Genomic DNA, 12,317 nt, shown 5'->3' on the forward strand with positions numbered 1-12,317 from the left:
ATACTTTTTAAAGTTAATGACTGGAATTTTAGTGTCGTATAAGAGAGAAGAAGAAGGTTGATTCATGTAAGATATTAGGATTGAATTGTATAGGTTAGGAAAAACACCATCTACAGTTCATTATGTTTTATTTAGTACAACCTCAAAACTTATATTGTGTTTTTTTTCAACATTTGCCATAGAAGCAATACTCTTAGGGGATTTATGTTTTTCTTCACTTTCCAGTTTCTCAATTTTAAATTGCTTTGCTAGCGTTAAATTGCTGAAAGGATTTAAATTGCCATAGAAGAAATCCCCAGTGTCACGGCTGTTACGTTAAATTATAAGGTTTGGAAACGTAGTTGAAATGGTATTTTTTAGGATTTAACTTGTTTTTTATTTTAAATTATTTTATATATATATTTTTAAATCGATTTGAATTTCACTGCACCATGCTGCTTGAAATTATAGACCAAAAGAAGGTAATTACCACAATTTCTTGTTCCAAGACTCTAAATTTGTTATCAAGTTGTGATTGATCAACCTGGAATCAACAAGCATACATACTGCTTCTAGAGGATATTTAAGTTCCCCAGCAACACTCACGAAAAATAAACAACAGCTGATTGAACGACAAACAAATAATATTATCATTAATGGGCGATGGCTCTCCTTCAGCAACCACATTTGGCCTAGAACAGTAACAGAACCATCAGGGAACCCCAAAATATATGGGGAAAAATGAAATTACAGAGGTCCAAAAATGAACAAAAACAGAGATACCTCCTCTGGTGCACAACCAGCGAGCTTCTGTACATGATTCGATTATCCAAAATTTGAAGCCTAGTTAAGCCACATTCTCTATAATCATAATTAGGCTAGATGGGAAAATTTTTGCGGGAACAAAGAAAATTCTGAACCCACCTGACGCTGAAGATGCACTCTGGCATTCAGAACTTGGTCAAATGAGTCTATATAGCCAAAAAGGGAGGTGTCACTAGTCAGGTCACCCCTAATCTACAGAGCTGGGGTGGAGTTGACGATTTACACCCGTACAGGGTTCGAGTTAGTGTCTTGGCCAAAGAAAACCACATAATCAGAACCCGAGGGAGAGTGTATTCCATTTGGGGAGTCCTCTTCATTTGCCAAAGTGGACGGGCTCCCACTATGGTGGTTCTCCTCGTTGCCAGTGGATTGAGGTTTACCCAACCTAGATCGAATATGAGTACCCATAGGGAATGGTTCCTGCAAAGATAAAAAAACATAAAAATAAAAAATAGAACGGTTTTAGCATCCATAAAAATAAGTGAAACAATCAAGTTATTGAGAAGGCAAAGTACCGAGTAACACCGAAAATAGTCCTGAAAAAACAATCCTCTTTCACAAATTTCAGTGTAATAATATGACTAGCCACAACTACTACTTAAAACTCATAATCCTGAGAGAAAAACTAAAAAAGAAAAATCCTAATCACCAAAAAACCAGAGTCCGCAACAACTTCAACTTTGCTTATATTCTGATATTCTTTACTATTTTTTATTCTCATTATGATGTGGAATTAATCATCAAAAGAAGCTTCCAGACAACAACTGGATCAGGAGACAAGGCTGGCAGCTATTGATCCAAGACATACTTTCAGTTGATCAACTTTTTTTATTTTATTTTTTTGCTAGTTTTTTGGGAAAAAAGAATAGCTCTACATTGGTTACTATCAGATGCAACTGGTAGAAAAGAGGTAACAAGATGTAAGCATTTAGTTATTAGCCCTTACTAAATCTTAAATGTAAAGATATCTCCATTTATAAAGATGCTTGAACCAGAGGCAGCATAATAGCATACAAAAAATCTCTACAATAATTAGATTTTAACAAGCCAACTGAATGGCAAAATATCACACCGGATCACCAGCGTTCGGACCATCAGTATGAAAGAGTATAGGACGACAACGTTTATCCTCATTCATCAAGCTTGAATTCTGGAAATGCGCATAAGAGCAGCTTTTCCCTGAATCCGAGCATATGCAAGAGATGCTACTTTTTCACTATTGAACTTCTCCCACTTTTTGCCATTGAACGCCTGTAAAAGACATGCTCAGCCTCAATTAGTTTCATCATTTCATTTATGTGAAGGGGAATTCATTTCATACCAATGAAAAACATAAATTACTATCATCCCACTCAAGCCAATAACATACCTTATGGAATGGAATGATCTGTTGAGGATCAATCATGTTGATGAATGCATAGCCCACATTGCATTTGTTCTGTCAAATCATGTTGTAAATCGGAATTAGAGCTTAAAAGCTAAAAACAATAAATGATGTTACATACATGTGTATGCACCGTGCACCCTAGTGTAAAATAGTGGAGGTTGATCCAACAGAAAAATCACTTGCCTTGAAGTCAATTGGTAAGTAAATAAAATCATAGGTTCCTCGGCAGTGATCATCAATTGCAGCCAGAAGCATCTTTGAAGTATATCTACAAGAAACACCAAATAAAATCAGAAGATGGAAAAAAATTAAGTGCAATGAACACAGAAAAGGCACCCAAAGGATCAAAACACCTTCTGATTCAATAAGCAAACTTGACATCCTAGTGTTAAGTAGCAAACTTGACATGCAATGAATGTGAAAATCACCTTGGTATGCAATAAAGTCCTGGTCTGCTAAAATGGTCGAATTAGATGGCCTAGACCAAAAACATCCTAATGTTAAATTAGGTTGGTCAAGTGGGTGTGGTGTTTTAACAAGCTGTGAAATTGCTGGCGGTTCTCAAGCAGAGAATTAGGAAGCTAACTCAAAATATTACTATCCAGCATGGATGGAAATCATGAAAGAACATGCTATACATTGTAGCTTTGTCACAGAACTAGACAAGATAATAAACTTTAAACAGTTCAAAAAAACTTTAAGACATAATTTTGCAAAGAAAAACGAAGTTCAGATTATACAAGAAAAAGGTTGGAAGGGCTAGCAGGATTTTCACACTTGTTTGGAATGTTCTTTATCATCAACGTGGTTCGGCTGTCTTCGCCACTCAATATGCAATCAATATCAAGTTCATATAGTTTCTTATCTGAATGGTTTGAATTAGATTCTATTCTACGATGTGAGAGATTCCGCACACGCTCATTAGGAGAACCAAATGAAGCTGGCATTGCAATCATTGAGTTCCTCCCAGGGAACATGTGGCACATCTATGGAGAAGAGGGCAGGACGGTGCCTTAGTCATGTCCATACAACTTCTACCAACATGGGAGAAAATGTTGAGGGAGGCAATTTCCACTGGATGTGGTGGAGAGCTACCAGGAAAACCGACACTCCCAAGAGAACCCAAGTGAAAACTAGAAGTTTCAGGAGACTTCCCAGAAAATGCGTGCTGCCTCTACCACAGAGAAGGATTAACAGCTGGTGCTGATCCAATGTGATGGGGTGCAGGTGCAGAGTTCAGCATAACTGCACGGCCTCTAGGAAATCCAGGCATGTGTGGGAGGTGATGAGCATGAACACCATTGACAAATGATGGTGAATTTGGCCAAATCATGCCACTTGAAGGATGTTGCTGACCTGACTTGGAATTTTTCCATACATAATGATGCCCAGGAAGAGAACAGCTTCCAGCTCCAGGAGATCCAGAAACTAGGAAAATATTTCACACAAGAATGAAAACAACAACAATAAGTGGTAGATTAAAAATTGAGGAAGATTTAATAACAATGGTAAATTAAATTAACTTCTAAATAAAAAAGAATGAGAACCGGTTCATTTTGCACATAAACAAACAGTACTTGCAGCTAAATGGGTTATCTACAATCAAGATTTTATAACAGAGTTAGATGATCATAATTATTCAATATGTCTGAAGCATAACTAGATGTGTTCTCTTATTATTATCCATGCATCAAACATTTTAATTTGTAACTTTTTTAGAAAGCCCAAGGTCAACTTCTAGATCAGGAATCTAAATTCTCTCATCATAAAAAAAAATATTACTGATTTTCAAACCTCGTATCAAAAAGATAAACATGAAAAAGACAGTATAAATGGAATGGAGGATGATCATCTGCGCTTACCCCCTCCAATACGCTCCATCAGGTGCCCATTTGACCCTACTCCTTGAATGTGTAAGCTGTTGATTCCTTCTGCCACTTTGGAAGTGAAACTGCTGGGCATGTCTCTGATAGTGCGTGGAGAGTTGTATGAAATAGTATTGGCCAAACTATCATGATACTCTGGCAAAGAATGAGGATGAGTACTTGGAATACATTGGTTGCCAAACTTCATTTCACTAACGGAGATTTGTTTGGCAGCACTTGCTGTCACTGGAGATGGTAAGTTAATTGAAACACTAGAACAACGATGAAGATCAGTGAATGCACCCAGCTGTGATGGGATAGCAGAGTGTAAAACCTGAGTAGATCTGTTTTCCATGTAGCTGGAGGCTGATACTCCAGGAGAAAATGTGGCTGCAAGACATGTTTTCAGAGGAGGGGGGAAAATTTTCTTTTAAGAAACACCATTTAAGTTCATATAATCAAAACAAATGCCAAACAAAATCCTACCCAATGATCCAGACAACAAGTCTTTAAAAGGCCTTTGAAAAGGATGTGGTTCAGTTTGCTTATGATCAGACTGTTGCATCAAGCTGCAAACAAAAATTTTAATAAATTATCAGCAACATTGATTGAGATTAAGAGTCAGAAGATGGGTTGGTAATCTGCTAGCAGCATATTAAAGAAACCGAATCACCGATCCGAGTTAAAAAAGAAGATCCAAGCAAAAAGTAAAAAAGAACATAAGGTAGCAAGCAATGTGGATTCCTCCTTATTTTAAGGTCACATGATAAATATTAGGTTCACAAAGCCCCGTTCAAAGTTACTGTCAATCTTGACAGGGAACTATGCCACAGAAAAAATTTCATGAGAAGTGAAATACCTTCTAGTGCCCCCTGGGAGACTTGATTCAACCTTGATCTGCTTGCCAGCAATGTCACTCCTATTTAGTGCAGAAAGGGCGGCATCTGCATCCCTAATGTCATAATACTCTATGAATTTATCATGATGCCTTTGTGGGGATTCACGGATCTGCAAACCACAGACAAATAAAGGTATTTATTGGGAAATTCTTCATCTTTTATAAATGTAAAAACCAAAACAATACCCCGTAAACCAATTACCTCTTTAATTTCCCCATAAACACCAAATATTTGGTGAAGCTCATCAATTGAAATAGAGGAATCAAGGTTGAAGACCACTAGAGTGCCCTGCTTCATATCTTTCTCTGATGGATTGTCCTGATAGAATAGAAAGTAAGAAGAAAAAAAAGGTCAAATGAACAGGGTGCATTCAAACATATACACACAAATCAGAAAAACAAAAATAATAATGCCCATAAATTCAAAATATAAATAGAATAAGAAACCATTACAAAGCCATGGTGCTTGCACGCTGTATAAAGAGTTCGGATATCTCCAAATTGCTGACAGAAAAAAAAAATTGTTCGATAACTTGCAGGACAAACTGGATGCTCTTGCCAACACAAAAGTCAAATAAAGCACTTCATGATGTAGAATGATATGCACCTCAAAAATAGCCTTCAATTCAGAATCTTCAACATTGCTATTGATGTTTCTGACAAAAAGCGTTCTAGAAGGATGTCCAACAACAGTTGAACCATTAGAGTCCCCTTGACCATTGGGAACTCCCCTAAGGAGACCTGAATTTCCTTGGCCCCCTTCCCCTTCTAATTCCATGCCTCCGCCACTGCTGAACAGGTCAAAATCTTCTAGATCATCCAAGTTATTGTTCTGAGCATCATGCCCCAACTCAGCAGTCACTCCAGAAAACATGTTATCTTCAGGAGGGAGGAGATTTCCAATAGTTTTCGCCTCAAGTTCTTTAAGAGATTCAAAGGGTTCTTCTTCCTCGTTGGAGGAAGTAATGGTTTTAGCAGGTTGATGAGAATGAACGTCATTTCCTGAAAACCTCACTGCAAAATATGCACACTAAATTTTTTCAAACATAGGGCAATTGGTAACATTAGATTTTTTAGATAGGGCCAGCAGCAGGAAGAAAAGAATCAACCTACAAAATGCATTGCTGGAAAAGAAAAAAGAAAAGAAAAGAAAACTAGACACGTTCAAAGATTTATCAAGACAAAATTGAGTTAGCAATTTACATGTACAATCAATTGATGCTCTTTGTAATAACACATAATACGATAACGAATAGCATAAGAGAACACAGGATAAAATACAGTTGACTGCGTGATGAAAAGGAAGCTTACACTTTCTGCTGAATATTTCTGAAAATGAGCTTGAGAAGAGACTGTTTTCCCACTTGGCCGCACTGATATCAGCCCTACTTCTCCCCTTGCTATAAGATGCAGGTTGCAATGACAAACTTGACCAGGATTTTGGATGATGATCCATAGAACTCCATGCATGCTCGCACATATTAGCTCCTTGTTCACTACTGAGTGACTTCTCTTTTTTATCTGTCTAGGATTGACTGTGATAACTCTGCATAATGCATTGATAGTGGCCCGCCTGATGAAAGTTTTTACAGAGGTGAAGAACAAACACAGTTGCTGCTAGGAATAAGTATCTTTTCATCCATTCCAACTGATGGACAAAATTATACAACATTTAAAACTGGGAGATCCTCTAGGCAAATCCAGTAAGAAATAATGTACTTCCTAGAGACTTCGTATGTTGATCCAGAACACAACCAGAGATTCATTTGACAGATTTTAAAATATATGGCACTAAGATATTGATTAAGAATTATTAGATACTAAAACAGGGACACTACACTTATTACATCCTTTATAAAAACTTGCACACGTGGTTTCAGAACACTGAAACAGGAACAGGGAAAAAAGATTGACAAAAGGATCTGAACTTCAGTGGACTAAGATTCTAATATAGATATCATGATTGTCAGACAACAAACATGGACTGTAAACAGCCATAGATAGACCAGAAACACTTGCACAAAACTACTGATGATGCTTGAATAAATCAGTTTAAAATGTCATAAATCATTCACTATATCAATGTGCTCAATCATTCACTCCATTTGGAACACTCAAATTCTGTAATGAATTGACTTTCATACCAAAAAGGTCCAGGCCAAGCTATGTCAGCGCATTCCACTACAAATAGCCAATTCCATCAGAGAAGGCTTTTAAGCAACACTAACTAGCAGATTTAAATAGTTCAAAGGGTAAATAATTAAATGGCACCAACCTTGGTGATCAGGCATTGTATTCGGATTCCAAAACCCAATTTGTCTCTGTCCAATAAAAGTCGCAAGCAAATTACTTAAATAACAAACAAAAATTAAATCACAGTACTGCTTCTTTCCAGCACATAAAGATAACCTAAGAGCACACATAGATATAAAGCAATCTATATTACTTAAAAAAAAGGTCACCGCATAAATCTTTGAACTTACCTCAGCAGGCAAATGAATGTCCTCGAAATAGTGAGAAGATGCCGTAGTACTACCCCTATGATCCATAACTTCAAACGGCATGGTGTAGCTTAAGACACCCAAAAACTCTAAACAAAAAGCTCTCTTTACTATCGAAATTGTTCGCTCTGCCCACTGCTCATTGCTTGCCTTTCTATTATACAAAACTCAAAAAAGTCAATTTCTTGAAACATAACAAGCAACTGGGAGACTTTGATGTCCTTTAATTTGTTAATGAGAGAAAACAAAAACAGTGCAAACCCGCATGATTTTAAACTCTAAAACGTGGGGAAACAGTTATCAAAATTAAAGAAACATTAACCCATAAAGCAATTTCTTGTTCAATGGCACAAAAAGGTTGGTGCTTTCTTGTTAAATTAGCAAACCCAAATTTGTTTTTGGGGTCAATCTCTGGACAAAACCTACATGAGCTCGATTTTTTTGCTTTAACTCGGGCCTTGTCCTGGACAAACTCTGGATGAGGTTTTAAAACAATGATGGTAGCTATCTATGCTATGCCTGTTGTGTCCGGAGACAGTAGCAAACGCTGCCTTAGTTATATGTTTTGGAAGTGTAAGCAAAGTCGAGTTCCATAAAACAATGCTCAAGACAAGACCTACCTCTTTTCTACCCCCCTATCATCTTCCTCTTTCAAACCTCAACTTCCAAACCCAAAAAGAACATCATCAAACCTTAACTGAAAAGCTTTTGTCTCTGATAAAAAAATGCAAATCCAAAAACCTATTAAAACAAATCCACGCACAAATGCTTATAAACTCAATACCAAAACCCAATTTCCTTCTTTCCAAAATCATTGACCTCAAAGACTTGGCCTATGCATCCCTTGTTTTTAATCAACTCACCAAACCCAATATTTATGCCTTCAATGTCATGCTTCGTGGGTTAGCTACCACATGGAAAAGGTATGATTTTTGTGTTGAATTGTATTACAAGCTGAAGTCTTTAGGCCTAAAAGCAAATAATTTTACATACCCTTTTTTGTTTATAGCTTGTGGGAATGTTCGGGGTTTGGTTCATGGAAAGATTGGTCATTGTCTGGTGTTTAAGGCTGGTTTGGATGGTGATGAGTATGTGAATCATTCTTTGATTACGATGTACGCAAGGTGTGGTGAAATGGGTTTTGCACGGAAGGTGTTTGATGAAATGGGTGACAGAGACCTGGTGTCGTGGAATTCGATGATTTCAGGGTATTCTAAGATGGGTTTTTCTAAAGAGGCAATTGGGTTGTTTATGGAAATGAGGGAGGAGGGGTTTGAGCCAGATGAGATGACGTTGGTGAGTGTTCTTGGAGCCTGTGGGGATTTGGGGGATTTGGGTTTAGGGAGATGGGTGGAGGGTTTTGTTTTGGAGAAGAAGATGGAGGTAAATTCGTATATGGGGTCTGCTTTGATTGACATGTATGGTAAGTGTGGGGATTTGATATCTGCGAGGAGAGTCTTTGATTCGATGCCTAACAAGGATGTTGTCACCTGGAATGCCATTATCACAGGGTAAGTAGATCGGTTTTATACTTTATAATTGTCATATATAATGGAATTGTGTCTATTTTTGCTCCTTTGAACTAACTTGAAATTTAAAATCTTCATAATTAATCAGTTATGAAATAAAAACCACACAGATACATGAAATTTGTAAACACGTTTCGAGTTAATATGATTTTTTTTTGTTCAATTATCGCTTTATAGGTGTGCACAGAATGGAGCTTCCAATGAAGCAATTGTCCTATTCAATGGAATGAGAGAGGCAGGTCCTCATCCAGATAGAGTCACAATGATTGAAGTATTGTCTGCATGTTCCAAAATAGGAGCCCTTGATTTGGGGAAATGGGTTGAGACACATGCATCAGAAAGAGGTTTACAGCATGATGTCTATGTTGCGAGTGCATTAATTGATATGTATGCAAAATGTGGGAGCTTGGATGATGCACTTAGGGTTTTTGAGAGCATGCCCCATAAAAATGAGGTTTCATGGAATGCCATGATTTCAGCTCTTGCTTTCCATGGGCAGGCCCAGGAAGCTTTGTCATTATTCAGGCACATGTCAAAGGATAATGGCACTATTCAGCCTAATGACATCACTTTCATAGGAGTACTCTCTGCATGTGTGCATGCTGGGTTAGTTGATGAGGGCCGCCAATTGTTTGAATCAATGAATTTGTCATTTGGATTGGTCCCAAAAGTCGAGCATTATTCTTGCATGGTTGATCTTTGTGCGCGTGCAGGACTTCTGTACGAAGCTTGGGACTTAATCAAGAACATGCCTGGAAAACCAGATGAAATTGTGCTGGGGTCATTGCTTGGTGCCTGTCAGAGGCGTAGAAATGCAGATGTTGGTGAAAGGGTCATTCAATTGTTTCTAGAGATGGAGGTATCAAATTCAGGAAACTATGTTATCTCATCTAAGATATATGCAAATATGAAAAGGTGGGATGATTCTGCAAAAATGAGGGTGTTGATGAGGCAGTGTGGTGTCTCTAAAACCCCTGGCTGTAGTTGGATTGACATTGGAGCTCATGTTCATGAATTTCATGCTGGTGACAGCTTACATCATCATTCGGTGAACATATACCACCTGCTGAATGAGGAGATGAAGAGAGAAGGTTACATTCCAAATATTGGTTGCATATAAAGGTGGAAAACTTGCTTGCCTCTATCGGGCATTGAACAGTGCATTCGGAGGGATTATATCTTCTGGTTGATAACTCTAGCCAAAATGTTGAATGGTAAGTTGTGATCTTAATAGCGTGAGCAAGGAGCTCTATCTCGCTGATAGAAATGTACAGTTTACCCTCGCTTGAGTATGTTTCTGTAGAATGAAAATGGTTGTTGGATTCTTACAAGCATTTGCTGTAAAATAATGCAAGTTCATTCTGGAAAGAATGCTAAAACTACTATTTTTTCATAACATAAGGAGGGAATGCCGGGGGGATATTGGTGGATTGAAATAAAATGCTCATGACACCTTAAGTTTTTAAACGATGCCATAAATCATTTTCAATAGTCCTCTAAGCCATAATGTTGTTTAGTTTCTAAACAGACTTTCACTTTAAATCCAACAAAACTCAATTTACAATTAGAACTTGTGTAGAAATTGCTTCATAACGCGACTCCATATCTATTTATCTTTCCCTGATGGGACCTTGTAATTTCAATATCTGATGTAAATGCAGTATAAAAATGCTTTTAGGCCTCGTTTGTAGTTTTTGTTTTGGAAAGTTGTTTTTATGAAGGGAATTGTTTTCAAGTCTGGTAATAAAAAATGTATTTGACTATATTATAATAAATAAGTTGGAAATTAACTTATCAATCTTTTAATTTTTTTCCTTTATCTAAATGTAATTATAATACAATAGAGATGAGCCCTTAATTAGACTCATTCCAAAGCTAGCATTTTCATCGGGTTCAATCACATGATATTTTGTTGACAATCTTAAGAATTGAGCTGTGATGGTCATGATTTCTCAAATCAAATCAATCTCATTTAAGAAATCAATCTCATAATGTGAAAGTCATAACCTAAGATAGGATTATGTTTTGCTTGGCATTCAATTCTAAGTTAGGTGACTATGCCAAGCTCAATGTTGGACCCAAACGTGTCCATGCCCAACTCCATGTTGGGCTTGTTCTAAGTTAGGTTACTATGCCCAGCTCCATGTTGGGTTTGGATACGTCCGCGCCTCGTTTTTTTTTTGGGTTTCAGTTATGAATTGAGCCCAACATTCTTCAGATTGAGTGCGTAACTGAAGAGTCACTTTACCCTGAGTTTTCCATACCCGGAGTCTAGATTAATAATTATGATGCTCATCATAATCCCATTAAATACGAACAAGTCATCCATGCTTACATTTATTAGATGTGATGATACATGCAGCAAGATAAGTTTATGTTTAGGTAGGTATGATTCATCTGTGGTTTTTTCTTAATTTTATATAGATTAATTTTTTTATAAGATTTTTCATATGTACAACCTTACATTGTTTTTTTTTTTTAATTATTGTTCAATAAATTGTATGTGTATGTCAGTTTCTATTACAATTTTTATATATTTTTCTAATGCAAATTTATTTTGATAGAATAATTTATTAAACAATACTAGATAAATTATCCGTGTTGTAATGTGAGATATCTTGATCTTCATTTTGCACTTGGTTTTTTCAATTTCATTTTTGTTTATTGTTAATGATTTTTTTTTATTACTTTACACAATGGTTATTGAGTTGTTTAATTAGATGTGTGCATAGATTTTTCAATTTATATTTAAGAGTTTTTATATATATGTGTGTGCGAACGCGCGCAGCATCTGATGGAAGAAACTATCTGTCAATACTTGCTCAAGAAAATTTAAAGGTTTTAGGTGCTTTTAATTGCTTTTTCCTGGAGAAAAAAATTACCTTTTAGAACAAATATTTAAAATATATACCATACTTATTTTATATCTTTTAATCCTATTAGTTTTTTATTGCAACCTTAGAAAACGGTTTTTTTCCTTTCAATTATCTCACAATAGTATTTCTAAACAACAATTTGTGATATTTATAAATGTAATATAAAAATAGTGATCCGCTTGTATTTTATTTAGTACAATGAGATTTCTATTTTCTTTCTAAAAAATATAATTATTTTATTTTTATTATTTCAATCATGATAACATTATTATACATCTCGTCTTTCCTAGGATAATAAATTGATTTAACTTTTTAAATCAATGTAATTACAATTATTGTAAAATCTCTAGGAAAAAAAAATTGCTAGTTAATCAATTGTTTTTGTATTTTAAAAATATTTTTAAAAAAAATCAATAATTTTTTTAAATTAATATTTTTTGATATTTTCAAATTATTT

At 36.0% G+C, this 12,317-nt stretch overlaps 1 protein-coding gene and 1 pseudogene across 2 annotated transcripts; one reads left to right on the forward strand and one right to left on the reverse strand.

Moving 5' to 3' along the window:
* Window positions 1-605: 605 nt before the first annotated feature.
* Window positions 606-7,574, reverse strand: LOC133678109 (protein MEI2-like 1; annotated as a pseudogene).
* A 255-nt stretch (window positions 7,575-7,829) lies between these two features.
* LOC133678110 (pentatricopeptide repeat-containing protein At2g34400) lies at window positions 7,830-10,451 on the forward strand. 2 transcript variants are annotated; one of them, XM_062100309.1, is made up of 3 exons: window positions 8,239-8,378; window positions 8,465-8,966; window positions 9,162-10,451. In XM_062100309.1, exons 2-3 carry the CDS (start codon window positions 8,569-8,571, stop codon window positions 10,102-10,104), a joined length of 1,341 nt encoding a protein of 446 aa, XP_061956293.1. In that variant the 5' UTR covers window positions 8,239-8,378; window positions 8,465-8,568; the 3' UTR covers window positions 10,105-10,451. The 2 variants fall into 2 exon arrangements, with proteins under 2 accessions (XP_061956292.1, XP_061956293.1); XM_062100308.1 differs by having other exon boundaries at window positions 7,830-8,966.
* Window positions 10,452-12,317: the final 1,866 nt, after the last annotated feature.

Source organism: Populus nigra, chromosome 18 (assembly GCF_951802175.1).
Source record: "Populus nigra chromosome 18, ddPopNigr1.1, whole genome shotgun sequence".
Classification (NCBI taxonomy): domain Eukaryota; kingdom Viridiplantae; phylum Streptophyta; class Magnoliopsida; order Malpighiales; family Salicaceae; genus Populus; species Populus nigra.